This window comes from Musa acuminata, chromosome BXJ2-7 (genome assembly GCF_036884655.1).
Source record: "Musa acuminata AAA Group cultivar baxijiao chromosome BXJ2-7, Cavendish_Baxijiao_AAA, whole genome shotgun sequence".
Taxonomy (NCBI): Eukaryota; Viridiplantae; Streptophyta; class Magnoliopsida; order Zingiberales; family Musaceae; genus Musa; species Musa acuminata.
This window is the reverse complement of record NC_088344.1, coordinates 10145679-10167834: the sequence shown is the minus strand read 5'-3', so window position 1 is coordinate 10167834 and position 22156 is coordinate 10145679. Positions and strand designations below refer to the sequence as shown.

The window sequence follows — 22156 nt, the reverse complement described above, 5'->3', positions numbered from 1 at the left end:
TTCGGAGTATCTTAAATCTTGGCAAACTTCTTCCGTTTCATCCCTTCCAAGTTGCCATTTTCTTCCTCAGCAACTTGCCGTCTGGGAAAGCACCATCTTAGCATTCTTCGTGTATGCATGAGACGGTTTGACAAGAAAACTTGCGTGGGTGAACAAACTGAGAGGCGACGAGACCGGTTTGGACGTCAGCTTATGGAGAGCTTCTACTGTTTGCAAGTGAAACTGGATTCTCGAGTGATTTGGTTGTCAATTCTGTGTTGAGTCAGGACAGTCGAATTGCTAGGCGCTGTAACAAATGCCATCATGAGAAACAAATCTAAGTTTCGTCGAGTCTTGTAGCTGGAGATGCTGTGAGGAAAGGATAGGTCCCTTGGCTCTGCTTTCAACCCAGTTGACATTAGACCGCCTCCGACAAACCGCTCTTGTGATACTAGTCCGTTAGGTGCAACTATAGGTAGCGGGAATTCCATGCCCCCGATGGTGCCTTAGACTCACCCTAATATCAAACCAATAGACACGAGCCACAGTAGCTCCTCCTGGGTTACGTCAATCGCGCCACAACTGTTGTGATACTAGTCCAGCACATTTGCATGTCACGTACTTGTGAGTGGTTGCAATCAGCAAGTGTCTCAGAGTCACATGAAACATCGGATCCTATATTGATTGGCAGCAAACGAGGGAGAAAAAAGCTTCGCGCGCATCTACAGCTTCTTTCTTTTTGAACTTGGTTATTTCAGAATCACCTTCTCATATGTTCCACAACGAACATGTTTCGAACGATAGAAGGAGCGGAGGAGGCTAGGTGCTATGTGCATGCCTAGGGTGTCGAAGAAGTAGCATGAGAGCAATCATTTAGGAGACGACGTGGCAAAGCAATAACCATGGACAGTCCAGAACTCGTGTTCTAGTTTCTGACATGGGAAAAGCTCTCTTGGTTCGGCCCACCGTTCCCTGCGGAGGGCATATGCTATTTTCCCAGAGTGAAATAAATGCGACAACCTGAGAGAGTGTGACCCGTCAAATGATGGGCTGGCATTCATTCAGCAACCGTAACAAGGTGGCTGGCTGGCTGGCTATCTTATTCTACTTCTCATTTTCCATGTCGCATGGTCGGGAAGCCGATGAGGGACTGTCCGGAGCCCAATTAAATAATAATCACCACACCGATTATCTTATTCTACTTCACCCTTACAGCCCAACGCCAACGCCCCGCCTGCCCTGCCTACCCTTACTGCAGCTAGCTCGATCTCAATATATATAACCCAGGAGTCGGCTCCTGTCACTTTCTCCGTCTCAAACATTTCTTTCTCTTACTAGTTATATTTTGATCCCACCCATTCAGGTATATACAGCTTGGTTGAGACAAGAAGAAGGGTACGACAGTGGAGAAGACTGGCTTCTGTTTCGGTTTCCACTATGCATATATATAGGAGGTAGAGGAAGAAGAATAAGAACAAGAAGGATACAGGGACGATGGGGGATGCAGTGACATGGTTTTTGTCTCTGGTTTCCTCGGGGTTGTGCATGTTCATGGTGCTGAAGCTTTTGGATTATTTATGGTGGAGGCCAAAGAGACTGGAGCATCACTTCGCGAGTCAAGGCATAAGGGGACCCCCTTACCGCTTTTTTGTAGGTTGTGTCAAAGAGATGGTTGGCTTGATGTTGGAGGCCTCTTCCAAGCCAATGGTGCCTCAAACCTCTCATAATATTCTCCCAAGAGTTCTCTCCTTCTACCACCACTGGAAGAAGATCTATGGTACTCCCTCCCTCCCTCCTCCTCGCATATCTTTCTCCGTCTCGATTTTGTTGGTGTTGATCGGAGAGTTTGAGATTTCTTTTTCTTTGTTTTGTTTGTTTTGGCTTTCCCCCTTGCTCCACTCTAATTTTCCTGTTCTTATCTCCTTTGAATATTGTCCTGTGCTTTATATCTTAGATCGCTTGGTCTGCGCTCGATGGCAGCAACTCCCTTCTTAGTTTGCTTTATATTGTCCCGTGTTTTAACGCATGTTTCTAATCCTTTTTGGTGTTCTATGGTCAGAGTATTGTTCTTGAGGTAGTGTGTAAATTGCATGCATCATTTTGAACTGTTTTCTCAGTAAGATTTTCCTTTCTATGGTCAATTGTTCCGTCGTGTTTGCAATGCATACACGCTTCTGTTCTTATCGAGTCCAGATATGCTTTTTGTTTCCTTTTCGGAATTGAATTGTACCACTACTTTATGATTACTTATTTGTTTTTCCCTTTTACCCTTGAACGTGATTGATGAAATGCATCTCATTCATCGAGATCTAACGAATCATCAAAAGAAAGGGAAAAAACAAAAAGGATCACTCTCTCTCTCTCTCTCTCTCTCTCTCTCTCTCTCTCTCTCTGTATTTGTATTGTATGTGCATACAGAAGAAATACGAGGCTTGTAGTCGTTTGTTGTTACACTCCATTTCCATGTCCCACTTACATAACCTGCTCTGCTTTGTTACCTTGTCTTATGATTGGCCTTTGCTTCTGCTCTTAAAATTCCTAAGACCAATGCAGCACCGAGTGCAAGTGTACACGTCTCATTTCTTGAAGGATTGGTTGTTCTACGTCACAAAATGTGGTGGCAAATATCTCTTTCGTAGGTTCTACGTTCCTGTTGTGGTTTGGGCCGACGGCTCGCATCACCATCGCCGACCCGGACCTGATCCGAGAGATATTCTCGACGCGGGCGGAGTTCTTCGATCGCTACGAATCCCACCCCCTGGTCCGGCAGCTCGAAGGCGAGGGATTGGTGAACCTTAGAGGAAAGAAATGGGCTCAGCACAGGAAGATCCTTTCTCCAGCATTTCACATGGAGAATATCAAAGTAGGTGCCTTTTCTTCACGTCTTGTTCCAAAAATTTTCGGTATAGGAACTTGTTTCGTTCGTTGGAATAGCAATTGCTGATTCGTTCTTCGTCTTTGGCCGTGATTGGAATCAGTTGCTGATACCATTGATCGGGAAGACGGTACAGGGAATGGTGGAGAAATTGCCAGCCTCCGGCGAGGTAGAAATAGACGTCTCCGAATGGTTCCAGGAGGTAACCGAGTATGCGATCACGAGGACGGCATTGGGTAGTAGTTACGATGATGGCAAGGCCGTCTTCCAATTGCAGACCAAGCAGATGGTCTTTGCAGCCGAAGCATTTCGCAAGGTTTTCATCCCTGGTTACAGGTAGGTCGTCTTTCCCGATCGTCCGACAATTTACTCCCGTTCGATCGATTGAATCCCGCTTTAATTAACACATCACCTAGATTCTTACCCACGAAGAAGAACACGATGTCGTGGAAACTAGACAAGGAGATCAGGAGGGGTCTCATCGCGCTGATCCGGCGACGAAAAGAGAGCTCGGATGACGAGAAGCCTGGCGGCCGATGCGAGAAGGACCTTTTACGGCTGATGATCAACGCGAGCGCGTCATCGCCGGGGGGTATCACCGCAGGCGACATGGTGGAGGAGTGCAAGACGTTCTTCTTCGCCGGGAAGCAGACCACGTCGAACCTCCTGACGTGGGCGACGGTGCTGCTCGCCATGCACCCGGAGTGGCAGGAGCGCGCGCGAGCGGAGGTCCTCAAGGTGTGCGGCTCACGTGACATCCCCACTCGCGACCACCTGGCCGAGCTCAAGACGGTACCGTACCGCGCCTCCCCCCTCCCCCTGACCGTCCCTCACATTCTCCTCTCCGTCCTTCCTATCATCATTCCTTTTTCTCTTTCCCCAAAAATATCGCAGCTCGGTCTCATACTCAACGAGACGTTGCGGTTGTACCCGCCGGCAGTGGCGACCATACGGCGCGCGAAAGCTGACGTGGAGCTCGGCGACTACCGGATACCACGCGGCACCGACTTGCTCATCCCAATCATCGCCATCCACCACGATGAGAGACTGTGGGGCCCGGACGTCGCCCGGTTCGATCCGGGTCGGTTCGCGGAGGGGGTGAGCCGGGCGGCCCTGCGTCCGACCGCATTCATACCCTTTGGGCTTGGAGCTCGGACGTGCGTCGGCCAGAACCTGGCCCTGCTCGTGGCCAGGCTCACCCTCGCCATCATCCTCCAACGCTCCTCCTTCCGCCTCTCTCCGGCCTACGTTCACGCGCCGACCGTTCTGATGCTCTTGTATCCGCAATACGGTGCACCCATCCTCTTCCGCGCCCTTCCATCACAGCCGTCCCTTCAATCTTGCCACAATATCTCGTGATGGGTCCTACTACGAAAGATATTTACTTCATTGTACTTAGTTTCCTTAATGTGTCAAGCAGGAATTTAGTGGAAAATATATATAAAAAGGCTTTTCGGCGCCACCCCAACTCATATTCCACCACTAAGGACGTGTCCAAGTTACCTATGTTACACTTGACAGCGCACCTTATTATTGACGCGACACATCTCTTTGTGCTTATGTTCGACTTGGATTGGTGTCTATTTATTCCAGCCTGCACTCTCTCTCTCTCTCCAGCCGCTGTCACGTTTATATATAGGATTCTTAAGCGATAGCTTCCACATGATCCAAAAAAGCAAGTTCTATCTGACACACCACCATGCATCTATCTCTGTCATTCACCTTTATGGATGTCAGGGTTTCCAAGTAAAGCCAATACGTGAAATGAACAGCATCGGTCAACAAAAGTTTGAGGACTTCCCAAGATCGCTCTCACTTGGTGAAAAGTCCCTTCGAGAGCGCGTGAAAATGTTCCCGTTCCCTGCTCTTCAATATCTGGATTTGGGTTAATTGAAAGTAGACATTCTTTGTATTTATTTATCTTATATAATTAAGAACTAAAATTTTATTCATAAATATGGAACCATATTGATTTTGCATCAATTTTTTGGTTTATTTTCAGGTTGTTAATCTTTGAAATTTCTCTCTTGATTTCAAAGTTTCGTATCCCCAACAAAATAGGTATGCTGTTTTATCCTTTGACCATACACCGATGAAGGGTGACTTTGCTGCTTATGCGAATTGATTCTAAAACATATACCAATCTCACACCGATACATTCTATTTACTCGTACATATTACTTGGAATTGAAACAAAGTTTGATCTTCCTATAATAGTCCAGTCAAGAAAAATTCTCTAATTAGTTATCTTTAGCATTTCTATTTTTATACTTTGAAAAGTTACAATTGCATCGTTATAGTTACAAAAATGAAACATCTAAATCCATTTATCTTAATTCATCGATTTTATTAACAAAAATATAAAATATAAAATAAAATAATAATTTTAATATTTTGATTAATCATGATCAACGACGTTAGTGGTGATAAACGATGATATTTTGGTAATCCTTTTATCGCTCGATAACTATATTGGTCTCGACACAAATGCAAAATAACAATCATCTCTCGTCGTTGCTCTCCTTATTCACAATAATCATCCCATGATCTTCAGTGGAACCGTCATCTGTCAAAAAAAAAAAAATCTAAATATTCTACTTTTATAATTATAGAGATGCAAACACAGAATCAAAATACGTGTGCACTAAGCGTCCCTTCAGCTCCTCAATTGCAATTTAAAGTTTGACCGGACTGACGAGCTGAACGAACCGTCACCAAAGCTGTAATCCTGTCACAAGGCAAGTACATATCCAATTCGATTTTACTTGTATCAGAATAGAAACTAAAGGTGGCCAATAATTCAGATAAGAAGCTTCAAATGAAAGAGAGAAGAGTTTATACTCAATTGCTGCTAAGCTTGCAATACTCAATTGCTACCAAACTATATAAGAACATTTGAATGATAACGAGAAAAGAAAACAAAATGGGGTTCTGTATTCCTCTAAAGTATTTACAAAGGAAGTAAGTTCCACAAGAATTAAATCCTCATTAGTTGAAGGGTGTCCAATACGTGGAATTTATTCAGAGGATTCTGTATAGGAAGCAAACTAAATGACTAATCTTCTTCTTCTGAAGGATGGAACATATCCTAATCTTTCAAGTCTTCTTTAGTTTACTTGGAAGCCACCAAATCGTCTGCCTAATTTTCTTTGTCGGATTTCCAGGGATCACACATCCGAATAGCAGCAGTCCTCGCCGTTCATATTCTCGATTCTGCCAAAAAAGAATCATCTTCGTTCACCACAGCAACTTCACTAAGTAAAAAGAACGTAAACGTTTGTTCACCAAACCAAGAAAAATGTCTCAAGGTAGGTATAGTCACCCATCTCTGTTCTATCAAGCAGATTGTGATGTGAGGGAGACCCATTGCAACAAAAGATACAGTGGGGTGAATTGAATGAAACGTTGATCAATCAAAGTTGACAGAGTAAAGAAATCTGCATTCACATCATGACGTCAAGATGAGACTGCAAATCTATACAGTAAGATCAATATCTTCTATGGAAAGTTAAATTTCTATCCTCATCTAAAATGCGGAAAATAAAGAGGGAAAAACTAAGGGTTGCCGAAGCACGTAATCAGAAAACAACAGCACCAATAGAACAAAATTTTCTCAGAGGCCAAGATCCATGCCTTCTTCTTTTTGTTGGCAACCCAGAATGGAAGAGCATCGGAAACAGATAAGTATTGAACAAGAGGGGAAACCCCTCTCGTCGTCAAACCAGAAGACAAAAGGAGAAAAGTAAAAGGAGAGGAAGGATCGGAGAGGATAGGTACCGTGGGCGGAGAAGAACCAGAGGATGATGGCGCAGAGGACGACGACGACGGGGATAACGTGCACGGCGTTCTCGGAAAGCCTCGCCCGCTGCACCAGCTTCTTACTGATGTCGGAGTGGGGGTCGTACGAGGGAAGGCCATCCGGCTCCAGTAACGATCTCCGAGCCGCCGCCGCCGCCGCCGGTAGGAGGTGCTCGTCCGACATCCTCGTAGCGCTCGATGATCGGAACATCTTGGTAACAGACACAGACTTCTATTGGGGGAAGGAAACGAAGCCCCCCCCTATCCTCCTGCCTCCGAGAGATCTCCGAGGAGATCAGGAGGGTCTTTGACGCGCGACGATAAGGGATTCGGCGAGAGACGGGTTGGACTAGTTTTGCCCCTTTCCGCTCGATGAACTTCTTTGACCGCTTAATCGACGCGTGAAACAGTGACCGGCCTGTAAAACACCTGAGGTGCGGGGCCCTTTTTCGGTGGGTCCCCTGTATTGTTAAGAGGTACGACTTGATCTAGAAATGCTCATTTGCCAACATAAGTGTAGAAAGCATTGCCGGTCTCTTTGGAATCAGACTCCGACCCAACCTTTGCCCCAACTTTGTGTCTATCCGCCTCCTTCTCGCTGCTGCATATGACCGCAACTCCTCTCTACTCTTCCGTGTCCGGTAGGTTTCCCTTTTCCCCCATCCGATCTCTTCTTTCCCTTAGGGTTTCTGCGAATTTCCAAGCTAATTCTTCGTTTGGCGGTTGGTTTCTTTTCACCCCTCTCGGCCTCAGGTGATGGATCGTTGAAGAAGAAAGTGGTGGATGTGATGCCGGTCGCCACTAGACTCGAGCGCGAGGAGCTCGAGGTTGGGATTTTTAGTTGTCCGTGTTATTGTTTGATAGAATCTCTCTCTCTCTCTCTCTCCAAAAGAGGGTTCAGCATGCGCTGACCTTGTATACTATTGACTGATTTGATTCAGGGGAAGAAGCGTTTCGATGTGGATGCTCCGGCGGGCCCTTTTGGCACTAAGGTCAGCAGTCCTAATTCTGAAATGCCGATTTTGTGATTACAATATCGAACATTAGGTGCATTATGGAGTTGTAAGGTTGGTAAAAAGTGTCCTAGGAGTTCTTTGAGATGTAATTTTCTAGGATGTTAGGCTTACACTTGTAGATTTACATGGTCGGTTTGAAAATAAGGCTTAACATACATATATGATACGGTCAGGCTGTAGATTGAGTAACAACTACTATAAATTCGAACATACAGGTTTGCCATTGATGTCCAGGAGGACCTTCTATACATAGGGAATCAATTTGTGTGATCTTTCAGAAGAAAAATAGACACATTGTATGATCACCTTGACTAATTCATTTTCCTTTTCTTCTCACATTTCTCTTTCCTTTGTCCAGGACATTAATTACCTCTATCAAACTATCGGCACTTCCTTTTGTTACATCTCTAGAAACCTCAACAAGACAACACATGTCTTGGCTAATCTTGCCAGAACTAGATCTTCTAGCTTTAGTTGGGGCTGTGATTTCCCCGCCAATTTTTGTATTGATCCTGATATATACTTTTATTTGCTTATACTGGTTTGATTTTGTCTTCCCTTAAAAAAAGTAAATAAATTATCAACTAAGTCTAATTTAGCCCCAGCTGCTGAAAATTAGGTGAAGATTTAGCCAATTCTGTATTTTGAAACATTGTAATGTCATTAACTTTCCTGAAGTGAAAAATGTTAATTTCACTTATTAGAAAGAAAGCAATACATTGAAGCTTCTATTTTTGTTCAAAGATTATAATTCAAAATCTAAAGCATTTTAATTATTCAAACAGAAATTAGTAATTGGGACAACAGATATATTTCAAACGTAATAGTTCTTCATTGTAAACTATAATTTCAGTGATAATCATGCACAAAATTGTTCTACATTGTTTACTTAGTGAAGACTACATTATTCTCTCAAAATAATAAAGCATTTTTGTTGGATTTTAAAGTTCAATTAACATCATAATTAATATTTTGAAATGGTAGTTCCATTATGGTTGCATACCGTAATTTGCTGATGTAGAGCCAAAAAATCTGTTATCACATGCCGGTCTCAAGTGTTCAAGGTTAGATATCAATTGTCATCTGGAGGCTGCATTTAGAACATTTGGTCAAGAATAACATAAAATACCAAGAATGAGAACATTGAGAATGAAAACTAGTTATTTGTCAAAGTAGCTGATTTATTCAGGTTTGAAGTATTAGGATTATGGATCTTACTCTGTACATGAGTGCAAACCTCATGGTTCTTTTCTGTGTTGTGCTTGTGTTTCTTGGGTGAGGAGAAAGGGTTGGAGATGCAAAATGTTCCTTTGGTGGTGTTTGGCCTTTTTATATATCAAACGTATTAGTTCTTTTTATCAGGTTGTGATCTCCATATATGTTATATTCTGGCAGAAGGTGACATTCTCATTACGAGTGGCTGGTCCTTGAACCACCTCTTATGGCCTCTTCAGAGATATTGGGAGGCCCCACCTTGGCTGGCCTTAGACTAAGGCATGTTGTATGAATTTTCTATTTTCTAGTTATGTTTGTCTATTATTATTTTCATATTGATTGTAGAGCTATACTTTGGACAAATATTAGATTTAAGAAGTCATTAAGCCATTAATACTGTGGTTTAGAGAGTTCTCTATCTGTCTTTGAATAAGATCTTGTTAAGCCCTGGTACTATCAAACTCCTGGCATACCAAGTAAATTCCACCCTGCATAAACCACTACTTTAAAAGTCCATTTTACAATAATTGCATATCATTTTTAATTCATAAACCTCAAGAAATGTAAATTACAAAAATCAACTAGCTACCAAGCAAACCATCCGGTTGCTCATTCATATATAGATAGCTCCATTCCACATCCCAACTCAGGTCTCTTATAAATCCTTAACCATAGATGAAAACAATGTAATGAGCACAAATGCCCAGTAGGGAAAGGGACGAAATCAATGATAAGCCAATAACAATATGGTTGATACATCAATATTATTCTTAGAAATTAATTATATGCTATAGGAGATAATCAATATACAAGTGATGCATATCATGTAATAGTACCAAATAATTTCATCAGAGTCATATAGTCATGTATTATTAGATATATACATCATCAATGGCATGCACTCTTCCAACAACAACAGATGGAGAGGAATTATATTCGATAGCTGACGGAGTGATGTTTCACTCCTGAGCCAGAGATTGGACAACTGTCACAACTCGACGATTCGCTAGCAGCCACTACATTGGCCTTCATCAGATCATATAAGTCATGGGCTCATCATGCAACAACATCTAGTACACTAATTATTATAGTCTGCTTGTCTTATCACATCATAAATTTCTTTTTTGTCTATTTGTAGGAAGCACCTGCTGTTAATTAGTCCTACGATAACAAGAGAATAATTGGCTGTCCTGGTGGTGAAGGTGGCAACTTGTTAGGAGCAAGATTAACTACTACCCACTGTTACCCTTTTTACTTTTCCTGCTGTCTGATCCTCGACTCCTCTTTCCTAGGATGAATTAACAATAAGTCTGCTTGATTAGTCTGGCTTCTGTGAAAGAACATGATGTTCATGTCTATTCATAAGTTTCTGTTATTGCTTTTGCAGAAGATGAGCATGATGTAGTATCGTTTTGGCTCGAGAAGGACAAGCCACATGAATGCCCTGTGTGCTCTCAGTACTTTCGTGGTAAATATGTTCCACTCAAGAACATTTGAAATTAAGTTCAGAGGCTTTGGGATTGTTTTTAAACTTCATTTTACACTCTTGCTGCAGCTGGAGGTGATAGATAGGTGGAGGAGGGGACCCAGATGGCCATGATGATGATCACCAGGAGGTTGGAGCTGACTTCCTAAAAGAATAAAAACGATGAGATTTAGTTTGAAATACATTTGTAGCTACAATCAACTTTTAGGTGGTTGTTCTACTCGATTTTCTTCAGAAAAAGAATGCTATGATGTTGCCTGCCATCGAGATTTACATGGCCCGATGATTGTTTATTTTAACATTTAGAATATTGATGTTTTCAGCTCATCGATAATAAAAGATGGTCACTTGTTACTGTTTTTCCATTCTCAATCAAATCAAATCGATGTAGATCCATTTTTGTCAGTCCATGCTATATTTTCATGAGCATCGATACTGTTTAATAAACTAAAACCCAGCGCTCCAACCCTTACCTTTTATCTCGATTCCCCATCTTGTAGGCATAAAGCAACTGTGTGTGAAAAGCATACTGGAATGCTAAAAAAGTCACCTCCCACGGTGACGCTACTGCCAAGGGAATCCCCAATTCTCCCCCGCCTCCTCCTCTCCACCCATCTCATCTTCTTGCCATGGGCGTGAGCAACAACATCACGGCCGTGCTCAACTTCGTGGGCCTGCTGTGCTCCGTGCCCGTGATCGGCGCCGGCATCTGGCTCGCCTCCAAGCAGGACAACGAGTGCGTCCGCCTCGCCCGGTGGCCCGTCATCATCCTCGGCGTGCTCCTCCTCCTCGTTTCCCTCGCCGGCTTCGTGGGCGCCTACTGGGACAAGCAGGGCTTGCTAGCTGCCTACCTCTTCTGTATGGCCGCCCTCATCGTCCTCCTCCTCATCTTCCTCGTCTTCGCATTCGCCGTCACCCGCCCCGACGGCTCCTATCCCGTCCCTGGTCGCGCCTACCACGAGTACCGCCTCGCCGGCTTCTCCGCCTGGCTCCGCCACTACATCACCGACCACTGGATTCAGATTCGCGCCTGCCTGAGCTCCTCCGACGTCTGCCAGAAGCTCGGCCGAGATCAGCCCTACCTCACCGCCGATCAGTTCTTCCAGACGGATCTCTCGCCTCTCCAGGCCAGTACTACTCCCTTCATATTTATCCCTTTCCACACTACTCAAGGCACTAGTCTTCTTCTTGTCAGTAGATTCACCAAACTGAACACTTTTGTTTCTTGTGTTTGGCCAGTGCTAGCTCGTTAGCTTGCACATGGGTTGGCTTTCTAGAGACTGAATTATTATCACCGAGCATTATTATTTTCCGACCAACACATATGTATATAGATTGGGCTCTGAATTGCTCTTTCAGTCTCACTTCGAGTTGGATAGTTGGAGTCGGAATCGGACGATTAGACTTGCACAAGCATGTATGTCGGTTGCATTTATGAATTAAAGATGCTTGCAAGAATGCCAGAACGATTTCAATCGCCTGTCACCTAACATTTCGACATCAAGCATTCTACTGAGGTCTTTGCCATCACTATCGTGATGTGCCACTACTCCACGTTAAGATCATTCTACAGTTCTTTATGCCTACTTCTTACACGTTTGGGATCCAAATTTTTAAGCGCAGTCAGGATGCTGCAAACCACCGACGGTATGTGGCTATGGGTACGTGAACCCGACACTGTGGATCAACCCGAGTAACCCCATGGCGGACGTGGACTGCGCCCTCTGGAGCAACGACCAGAGCCAGCTCTGCTACAACTGCAACTCCTGCAAGGCGGGGCTGCTGGGCAACCTGCGCAATGAGTGGCGCAAGGCCAACGTCGCGCTCATCATTGCCGCCGTCGTCCTCATCTGGATCTACATCATCGGCTGCTGCGCCTTCAAGAATGCCCAGACCGAGGACCTCTTCCGCCGCTACAAGCGAGGTTATACTTGATGTCTTCCTGCGTTTCTCGTGGCTGTCTCTGCCGGCAACTACAGTATCTTCGACTTCCATCTTCTGCTTCAGCTTGTGTGCTAAATTTTCATTTCAATTGGTCTATAGTAGTGGCGATGTACTACCGGTAGACGGGGAAATCAGAAGAGCAGGACACACGTTGTGTGGGCTCTGTTGTATCGTTTCGTTCCCACCCACATAAAGCAGAGTTGTGCATTAACTTTGGTAGTGAAAATAAAATCTTGTGTCATACACGCCAACCCATGTCTCGCCCGTCTCCCATATGCTGTCTAGACTTGGAAGCTGCTTCCCGCACCACCTCCGTCCGATCACCCCGCTGCGGTCGCATGTCTTCCTTCTCTCCTGTTCCTCTGGCGGCGACCCTTCCTCCTCGTCGTCCTTCGATGCCCTCTTTCGACGATGCTCCAATCCTCTTCAAGCCAAACAAATCCACGCCCAACTCCTCTCTTCCGGCCGCCACCACCAACTCTCCCCATTCCTATCCGCCCGCCTCGTCTCCGTCTATAGCCGCTTTGGTCTCCTCGCTGAGGCCCTCTCCGTATTCGACGCTTCCTCCGATCACCACCGCTCTTCCCTCCTCTGGAACTCCATCCTTCGCGCCACACTCGCCGACGGCCGTCCCGGAGACGCCCTCTCCCTCTACCTTCGGATGAGAGCCCTCGGCGCACTTCCCGACGGCTTCACCTTCCCCCTCGCGATAAGGGCCTGCTCGGCTGTCCGCAACCCCAGGCTTTGCTTCTCCATTCACAGCCATGCTGCTTGCATGGGATTTCAGTCTCACCTCCATGTAGCAAACGAGCTGATCTTAATGTATGGCAACCTGGGCCAGATGGACGCCGTCAGAAAGGTGTTCGACGCAATGCCATCGAGAAATGCCTTTTCTTGGAATAATTTGATCTCTGGGTACTCGCTCAATTGCGACTGCGAAGCTGCTCGTGATGCTTTCCGGCAGATGGAATCCACAGGGCTCGAGCCGAACCCAGTGACATGGACGGCGTTGTTGTCGGCGCATGCTCGGTGCCAGCAGCATGGTGAGGTCTTGGCCATGTTCGATGAGATGAGGACTCGGGGTGTTAAATCCACTGCAGAAGCAGTTGCGGTGGCTTTATCTGTCTGTCCTTATGTCTGTAGTGCGGCGTTGCAGAAAGGAAAGGCGATCCACGGCTTCGCCATTTCATGCGGCTTCGGTGGTTACCCTTTTGTCACCAACTCCCTCGTTTGCATGTACGGGAAACTTGGCAGTAGAGAGGAAGCTACAAGGTTGTTTCATGAGATGGAGACGCGGAATCTGGTGAGCTGGAATGCATTGATCTCAAGCTATGCAGCTGGTGGTTTCTGCAATGAGGCTCATGAGATCTTGGTCGAAATGGAGAACACAGGAGACGTCACACCAGATGTGGTCAGTTGGAGTGCTGTGATAGGTGGTTTTGCATCGACTGGAATGTTGGAGCAGTCTGTGGACCTCTTCAGGCAGATGCAGAGAGCCGGAGTGAAGCCCAACTCGATCACGGTCGCCACCGTGCTATCAGCCTGTGCAGAGGTATCAGCATTGCGTTTAGGTAGGGAGATCCACGCTCATATTATCAGAGGCTTCTTGCATGGTAGTCTCCTGGTAGGAAATGGGCTTCTCAACATGTATACAAAGTGTGGTAGCCTGAAGGATGGGTGCGCAGTGTTCGACAAAATAGTGGATAAGGATTTAATCTCGTGGAACTCGATGATCGCTGGTTATGGGATGCATGGATTATGTGATGAAGCTCTCGGAACTTTTGATGCCATGACCGGAGCTGGTTGCAACCCTGACGGCATTACTTTCATAGCGATTCTGTCCGCATGCAGTCATGCCGGGCGCGTTTCAGAGGGCCGCAGTCTCTTCGATCGGATGGTGATCGAGTATGGAATTACACGGTGCATGGAGCACTACTCTTGCTTGGTGGACCTTCTTGGACGAGCCGGGTTGCTAAGAGAAGCGATTGAGCTTATGGAAAGCATGCCGACGAAGCCCAATGCTTGTGTCTGGGGAGCCTTGCTGAACTCTTGCAGAATATGTGGTGGCACGGTGGTGGCTGAAGACGCAGTGGCTCAGGTGTTGGGCCTTGAAGGCCAGGCCACCGGGAACTACATGTTGCTCTCTAATCTCTATGCGGCTTGCGGCAGGTGGGAGGACGCGGCGAGGGTGAGAGTGATGACAAAAACAAAAGGTCTGAAGAAAACTCCGGGGCAGAGTTGGATAGAGATGAAGAACAAATTCTATGCATTCTCAGCGGCAGGCACGTTGCCTCCCGGCGCGGAGGACGTATATGTAGTTCTTGAGGATTTGTATCAACAAATGGCGAGCGACAAGTCTGCGGCAGACGATCAATTGGGATGCCATCAATAGTGTCTCTCCGACGACTTGAGTTATAAGCCAAAAAGAAGTAAAAGGTCGCATTACATGCCAGTTTTTGACTTGTCACAACAACCCATCGATATAAATGATATCCTACTTGTTATATTCTGATTCCCTGAAACAAAAACCTGCACGTCGGTGTATTGCATGATCAACTCACCTGAACCGTGCGTGAGAGTGGACAATCCCATCATAAGCGGTGTAAGAAGACAGAGAACAGTGGCATGCCTTGTTTGGCCACAAATATTACCACCTGATACAGGTCGTATAGAAATTGCCTTGCAGGTAGTTTGACCTTCTTGGGCCAAGTAACACTCCAGTAAAGTGTTCCATGATATGAACAAATCTATTACAAAGGAAGTATAGCTCAGTTCAAACTTCTGGATCGATGAACTTCACCTGTAACCCACTTCATTTACTTTAGGGTCTAATCTTTTTTTGTTGATTGATGTATGTCTTATAATTTGGTTTAATCAGGCCATGCAGAATCCATGGAGTTTGATTCCTCCGGCCAAAAGCTGGGAGGAAAGGGGAGGTGGAAGAAGTCTTAGTCTTTGTTTGCAGGCAAGGGTGATTGATATATGAAGAGGATGCTTGAATCCGTTGGGAGGGAGGCAAAGCCTGAGAGACAGGAGAGTATGTTGAGAAGTGAGAAACAACGGGTGGCGGATGGACGAGTCTTGTTGGGAGAGAATGGGAATGGGAATCGGAGATGAGGTGGAGGAGAGCAGAAGTTTTGTTTTGGAAGAAGGCTCTTAACCTGTATCTCTCTCCTCTGGATGATGTATAGCGGTTGGTAGATATTTCTTTCAAAAGGTTTTGAATAATAAGTTAAATTGCTTATAAACAATGAGAAACACAATATAATGTTACTTATTTTTCTTTATAATATTTTTAACACCTCAATAAAAATATTATAATATTATTAAAAAAAATACTATATATGAGCCAAATAAAAGTTCAAAACTTATGAAAAACTGATGAAAAGAATAATACAATTGGGATTGGTGAGGGGTATTTTAGGCATTATTCGAATTAAGGGACATAATTTGGGAAAAAACATAAACAGGAGTGTCTTTTGAGGGGGAAAAAAAAGGGTTTTTCAGAGAAATCATCTAATTTATTTTTGAAAATATTTTTCAGATATTTTATATATATATATATATATATATATATATATATATATAATTGACTACCTAACTTGATATTCATCTATGGCGTTCTTTGACAGTTGCTAAGCATAGCAACTTGCTTTGAATTCTTGTCATACTAACTTGAAATCAATTTCATTTTGATCAATTGAGATAAATTTAGTTAATATATAATTCAAGATAAGTTCGTAATATAGAAGAAGTACACAAAGGTGCATTAGAAGAGATTGGTACTACCTGAGAAAGAGAAGAGGTGTAAAAGAAAATATCCATATATTTTCTATTAAGATAAATTAAATTTGGAGATTAAATTCTAAAGAAAAAAATATATATAAATGATAAACATCTCATTTATTTCCTATTTTAAAAATCCAAATATGAAGATATCTCATTATTCAACATTTATTTTCTATTTTCAAATATCCTAATAAGGAATAACTTATCTAATTCTCATTTTAAAATAAAATTAATGTGGAATAAATCACACCACATTAATTGAGATTCCTTCCCATCTCCTATATAAGTCAAAGTATGCATTCCTTTCTTTTCATCATCGAGGAAGGGACGGCTACAACGGAGGACCAGTCGGAGGTCATCGCCAATGGCGGATTGGTCGAAGCTCTCGACAGATGTGTTGGGTCTGATCCATGATAAACTCTCTATTCCCGATTGCATACGTCTCAAAGCTGCTTGCAAGAGTTGGAACTTGGCCTTTAAGTTCGAGCATCATTGTACACCAAAGTTGCAATCCCCATGGCTCATGTTGCCTGATCACAACGATACCGTGGCTTCGTTCTTCTCCATCGCAGACAAGAAAATATACAAGGTTCCATGCCCGGAACCTATGATCAGACGCCGGATTTGTATCGGTTCATGTCACGGTTGGCTGATCACCGTGGACGATAATTGCAACATGCACCTCTTGAATCCACTCACCGGCGTCCAAATTCCGCTTCCTTCGGTGACAACCTTACCCTTTGTTATAATCGTTCGGGATTCCCAAGAACGAATCAACCAATTCATGATAGGCGAGCAACAAACAAATGGCGATGTGGTTTATCTGGCGTACTCTGTATGGCGTATGCGTCGCTTCTTCTTCCACAAGGCTGTACTCTCGATGGCTCCCGATGCAGACGGTAATTTCACCGTCGTGATGATCTATAGTGTTCGGAAGCGGCTAGCCTTTGCTCGAGCTGGTGACGAGGCTTGGACATCCATACAAACACCTCATGGCTTTCACGATGTGATTCACTGCGATGACAAATTTTACACCGCTAGCCATGGCGGCACAGTCATGGCATGGGAGCCAAATGGACTTGCCATCGTGTCTGAGATCATCTCCTCAGACATAGATGAAGCTTATATAGGATGCGTGATGTACTTGGTCGAGTCGCCAAATGGTAATCTGATGCTGATCGCTAGGCACGCCGGTGAGGGTCCTATCATCTCGCATACTAGTCTATTTTTGGTGTTTGCCCTGGACGAACAGGACCTCCGGTGGAAGAAGGTGAAGAGCTTGCACCGGCAAACATTATTTTTGGGCAGCAATCAGTCCATGTTCCTATCTGCCGTAGACTTTCCGGAGTTGAAACACAACTGTATCTACTTCACTAATAACATATTAGAGTTTTGCGCCTACTTTCAGTATGCAGATAGTGACATAGGAACATTCAACATGGAGAGTAAAAAGATCGAGCCAATAGATCATCTTGGTCGTCACTTGAATTGGCCTCCTTCAGTTTGGTTCTTTCCAAGTCTATCATGAGCTAGCATTGTGTAGGTCTTGCTACATCAATTTGTCATGAATTTTCTTGTCTGTGTTATGGGAGTAGAAGATTGAGAATCATATTTGTATTGAATTTATCATAAATTTATTTGACAAAATAACTATGTATAGAAATTTACTCGAGATAGAGCGGCTCATAAAGCTTCTAAAAATTGACATTTATAAGATTTTATTCATATCGATCATGTCGTATTTCATGCTTTTAAAATTTATTTGTATTAGTCAGATGATATTTTGATTTTTTTTTTGTTTGAGAATTTTTATGTGAAGTGATTAAGTGTAGTTGCATGGTTTAACATGTTGATATGGGATTTGTATTTTTTATGGAATTATTGTTGTCGTCAGAACTAGTATGTTAAGAAATATATTATAATTTTATTACCTTTAAAAATGTTTTAAAATGTTTGATTTGTTTATATCATAGTCATTCTTTATTTTCTCTTCTTTAATTTCATACAAGTGTTTCTTGTTAAAAAAAAATTACATAACTTATTATCCCACGATCTTCATTATGATCTAATCGGTATAAGGTTCGAGTTTAATGAAATGCGATACATACAACCTCTAGAATGAAAAATTTTGAAACAAGAGAAAACTATCGAGATGAAAACAAGCGTAAGACTGTAAGTAAACAATGTCTATTCCCTTAAAATCAAAAGTGTTGACTATAAAGGATTAAGTAACATAAAATAAGAGTATAAGAAAACTCAATTAGATGATAATCTCCTTGTTGATTTCAATCTCCTCTCTGTTAGGATCGGAGCGGCACTAAGAGGGGGGGGGGTGAATTAGTGCAGCGGTGAAGTGCGATAAACTTTTCACGATTTAAACATTTTTCGGAAACTTCGTACGATAAAAGCAACGTTTTCGTTTAAAAAACGTTTCGATTGCGTTTTAACTTGAAGAGATAAGTAAGACAGAGACAAAGCAGTATAGCATTAAAGTGCAAATGGTTTGCAGTAATATAAATGACAATAAGTAAATGCAAACCAGAGAGTACGTCGATTTTACAGTGGTTCGGTCAAATGACCTACATCCACTTGCGAGGCCCCTCTTCAATGAGGCTCCCACCTTCCACTAGCAAATCTCTTGAAAGGGAAGGGTAAATACCCCTCTTACAACTTTTACAAGCGGTTCACTCTCTTACAGATTTTCAGCCAGAAAGAATGAGGTGAACACTAGCAAATTGAAAATAAGACTAGCAAAAACTCTTCTAAGACTTTTCTCTCAATCACTTGCTACTCAAAAAAAGTTGTTTTCTCAGCTGAGACTTGAGGGGTATTTATAGGCCTCAAGAGGATTCAAATTTGGGCTCCAAAAATTTGAATTCTCTTATGTTCCCGATGCTGGCGGTGCCACCGCCTAGCCCAGGAGGTGTCACCGCCCAACTCTCGGGTGCTGGGCGGTGCCACCGCCTAGGCCAAATCAGCTCACTAGTTGGGCTCCAAACTTGGCCCAAACTAGTCCGAACTCGGGCCCAATTGGTCCCTACTTGGGTTATAGGATTAACACCTAATCCTAACCCTAATTAACATGCTAACTATGAATTTAAAGACATTTTCTAAGCTATTACAAAGTCCGTAAGTCAAGACTTCTTCCGGCGAACATCCGACGGTTTTCCGATAAACTCTCGGAAACCATTCTACGGACTCCCGGCAAGCTCCTAGACTTCACGATTTGATTTTGACGAGTTCCAACGAGCTTCTTCGGCAAGCTCCGATCTTTCTCGGCGAGCTCCGTGAACTTCCAACGAACCTTCCGGCGAGCTTCCGAAAAACCCTTCGGCAAGCTTCCTACTCATTCTCGGCTAGTTCCGGCAGCATTCCCGACGAACCTTCGGACTTCCGTCGAACTCTCGAACTCGCAATGAATCCTTCGCGCTTGACTCCAGCACTTTGTTTCGCTTTATGTCTTCATCGTTATCGTAGTTAATCCTGCACACACAAACCAAAAACTCTACTCCGATCTAGACAATTATTATAAAGCGAATTGACATTCTGTTGCCCGGCACGTCATTGGTTGGCGCTTCGTCCGATTCTTCGGCGCATCGTCCTCTCTTGCGGCTTGTTGCCCAATCAGCGGTTGACCTCCGCAACGCCGATATCCTTGGCACAATTCCGCTCTTGGCCCGATGCCCGACGTCCGAAGCCTTCTGCCATCTAATATCCTAACGTGATCTCCTCCAGCGCAACGTCAATTCCTCCTGCCTTAATTGTCTAATCCTGATCGAGTAGACCTGCATCACTCAAAATGCAGTTAAACATAAACATAATTATCAATTGGTTTCATCATCAAAATACGAGATTCAAGACTCTCTTGTAGCTATCTTGTTTTAAAATTAAAAAATCCTGCTTTAACGGCTTATTCAGATAATCATCTTACTATACTTGATCTTCCTTTGCATCGAATTCGAAAAGCAATTTTAGTGGTAGTGAACTTGCACAAGCATGTATTATTATTATTATTATTTTGAACTTTAAGCCAAAAAGAAGTAAAAGGTCGCATTACATGCCAGTTTTTGACTTGTCACAACAACCCATCGATATAAATGATATCCTACTTGTTATATTTCTGATTCCCTGAAACAAAAACCTGCACTTCGGTGTATTGCATGATCAACTCACCTGAACCGTGCGTGAGAGTGGGCAATCACATCATACGCGGTGTAAGAAGACAGAGAGCAGTGGCATGCCTTGTTTGGCCACAAATATTACCACCTGATACAGGTTGTATAGAAATTGCCTTGCAGGTAGTTTGACCTTCTTGGGCCAAGTAACACTCCAGTAAAGTGTTCCATGATATGAATGAAATCTATTACAAAGGAAGTATAGCTCAGTTCAAACTTCTGGATTTATGAACTTCACCTGTAACCCACTTCATTTACCTTAGGGTCTAATCTTTTTTTGTTGATTAATGTATGTCTTTTGATTTGGTTTAATCAGGCCATGCAGAATCCATGGAGTTTGATTCCTCCGGCCAAAAGCTGGGAGGAAAGGGGAAGTGGAAGAAGTCTTAGTCTTTGTTTGCAGGCAAGGGTGATATATGAAGAAGATGCTTGAATCCGTTGGGAGGGAGGCAAAGCCTGAGAGACAAGAGAGTATGTTGAGAAGTGAGAAACAACGGGTGGCGGATGGACGAGTCTTGTTGGGAGAGAATGGGAATGGGAGATGAGGTGGAGGAGAGCATAAGTTTTGTTTTGGAAGAAGATGGCTCTTAACCTATATATCTCTTTCTTTCTTTCTCTTCGTTATCTGCATATATTGGAAAGAAATAGAAGATAAGAAGAATTATTGAATAAATTTTTTCTCCTATTTATACAGATTAGAAATGAGGATTTCTCAATAAAAAATTTTCCTTAAAGAGATTTCCTCGTGAAAATCTTATCTGCTATTAAGATATTTCTTTAAAAGATTTTAAATAATGTCCAAAATTTTGTTCATATTTTTTTTATCTGTTATAATGTTTTGATCATTATAAACAAATACTATAAAGTCTACATGAAATTACTATAATTGATACAAATGAGCTTATAATCTCAATCAAATCAACTTCTAGTTTAAAAAATTTAGTACTATAATAATCTATGAACAAAGACAACTAAAACGATACAATATGATATCACTTACCATTTTTTTAATAATATTATAATATTTTTAATACTTTAATAAAAATATTATGATATTATTAAAATATATTATAAATGAGTTAAATAGAATCAAAACACACTATAAATCATTTGATATATCATCCTAAGATTCAAATAAGTATTTATAATAGTTTAGAAATAATATCACTCAAATTAAGATAAAACAATTGGTGGACCCGAATAGGCTTCTACCATTAAATAAGCCAATAATAAGATTAAAAATGAGGATCGTAATGATCTATAAGCAATGAGAAACACAATATAATGTTATTTATTTTTCGTTATAATATTTTTAACACCTCAATAAAAATATTATAATATTATTAAAAAAAACTATATATGAGCCAAATAAAAGTTCAAAACTTATGAAAAGAATAATACTATTGGGATTGACGAGGGGTATTTTAGGCATTATTCGAATCAAGGGACATAATTTGGGAAAAAAACATAAACAGGAGTGTTTACGAGGAAAAAAAAGGCTTTTTTAAGAAATCATCTAATTTATTTTTGAAAATATTTTTTAGATATATTATATAATTTTTTAATAACAGATAAATAACGAAGATGAGATATACTATATATATATATATATATATATATATATATATATATATATATATATATATATATATATATATATATATATATATATATATATATATATATATATATATATATATATAATTGACTACCTAACTTGATATTCATCTATGGCGTTCTTTAATAGTTTGTCACGAACTTAGCTTGTTTGCCTAAATCATGCGGTACCCTTGCGTATCCGTCCGCAAGGGTCAGCCTCCCTGAAGCCTCTCATATCCCTCAGGACCCACAAAAGAGAGAACGGGTTAGAGAAAACGCC

The 22156-nt window shown here is 42.5% G+C and overlaps 4 protein-coding genes and 2 long non-coding RNA genes across 6 annotated transcripts; 5 read left to right on the top strand and 1 right to left on the bottom strand.

The window, feature by feature from the left end:
• The first annotated feature begins 1356 nt into the window (after window positions 1–1356).
• On the top strand, window positions 1357–4322 carry LOC135617149 (cytochrome P450 734A6-like). Its single transcript, XM_065117094.1, has 5 exons — window positions 1357–1756; window positions 2619–2842; window positions 2958–3190; window positions 3271–3646; window positions 3749–4322. The coding sequence occupies exons 1-5, from the start codon at window positions 1474–1476 to the stop codon at window positions 4211–4213; spliced, it is 1581 nt and encodes a 526-aa protein (XP_064973166.1). The 5' UTR covers window positions 1357–1473; the 3' UTR covers window positions 4214–4322.
• Window positions 4323–5768: 1446 nt separating this feature from the next.
• On the bottom strand, window positions 5769–6771 carry LOC135617148 (uncharacterized). Its single transcript, XR_010488626.1, has 3 exons — window positions 6632–6771; window positions 6177–6291; window positions 5769–6067 (listed from the first exon to the last, which is right to left on the bottom strand). It is a non-coding gene; the product is annotated as an uncharacterized LOC135617148 (long non-coding RNA).
• Window positions 6772–7149: 378 nt separating this feature from the next.
• Window positions 7150–9303, top strand: LOC135617147 (uncharacterized). The gene is made up of 4 exons (XR_010488624.1): window positions 7150–7293; window positions 7406–7479; window positions 7594–7644; window positions 9064–9303. It is a non-coding gene; the product is annotated as an uncharacterized LOC135617147 (long non-coding RNA).
• Window positions 9304–10867: 1564 nt separating this feature from the next.
• On the top strand, window positions 10868–12564 carry LOC135617146 (tetraspanin-2-like). The gene is made up of 2 exons (XM_065117093.1): window positions 10868–11496; window positions 11993–12564. Exons 1-2 carry the CDS (start codon window positions 10999–11001, stop codon window positions 12302–12304), a joined length of 810 nt encoding a protein of 269 aa, XP_064973165.1. The 5' UTR covers window positions 10868–10998; the 3' UTR covers window positions 12305–12564.
• Window positions 12565–12576: 12 nt separating this feature from the next.
• LOC135617145 (putative pentatricopeptide repeat-containing protein At1g17630) lies at window positions 12577–15107 on the top strand. Its single transcript, XM_065117092.1, has one exon. It carries the CDS (start codon window positions 12588–12590, stop codon window positions 14703–14705), a length of 2118 nt encoding a protein of 705 aa, XP_064973164.1. The 5' UTR covers window positions 12577–12587; the 3' UTR covers window positions 14706–15107.
• A 1359-nt stretch (window positions 15108–16466) lies between these two features.
• Window positions 16467–18105, top strand: LOC135618076 (F-box protein At2g05970-like). The gene has a single exon (XM_065118977.1). The coding sequence runs from the start codon at window positions 16467–16469 to the stop codon at window positions 17628–17630; it is 1164 nt and encodes a 387-aa protein (XP_064975049.1). The 3' UTR covers window positions 17631–18105.
• Window positions 18106–22156: the final 4051 nt, after the last annotated feature.

Excerpts from the sequence above, each read along its gene's own strand:
- LOC135618076 (XM_065118977.1), top strand. The coding sequence starts at position 16,467 with ATGGCGGATTGGTCGAAGCTCTCGACAGATGTGTTGGGTCTGATCCAT.
- LOC135617145 (XM_065117092.1), top strand. The coding sequence starts at position 12,588 with ATGCTGTCTAGACTTGGAAGCTGCTTCCCGCACCACCTCCGTCCGATC.
- LOC135617146 (XM_065117093.1), top strand. The coding sequence starts at position 10,999 with ATGGGCGTGAGCAACAACATCACGGCCGTGCTCAACTTCGTGGGCCTG. Across the intron at positions 11,497-11,992 it reads CGGATCTCTCGCCTCTCCAG|TCAGGATGCTGCAAACCACC; the intron begins GCCAGTACTACT and ends TTTTAAGCGCAG.
- LOC135617149 (XM_065117094.1), top strand. The coding sequence starts at position 1,474 with ATGGGGGATGCAGTGACATGGTTTTTGTCTCTGGTTTCCTCGGGGTTG. Across the intron at positions 3,191-3,270 it reads GTTTTCATCCCTGGTTACAG|ATTCTTACCCACGAAGAAGA; the intron begins GTAGGTCGTCTT and ends CACATCACCTAG. Across the intron at positions 3,647-3,748 it reads ACCTGGCCGAGCTCAAGACG|CTCGGTCTCATACTCAACGA; the intron begins GTACCGTACCGC and ends AAAATATCGCAG.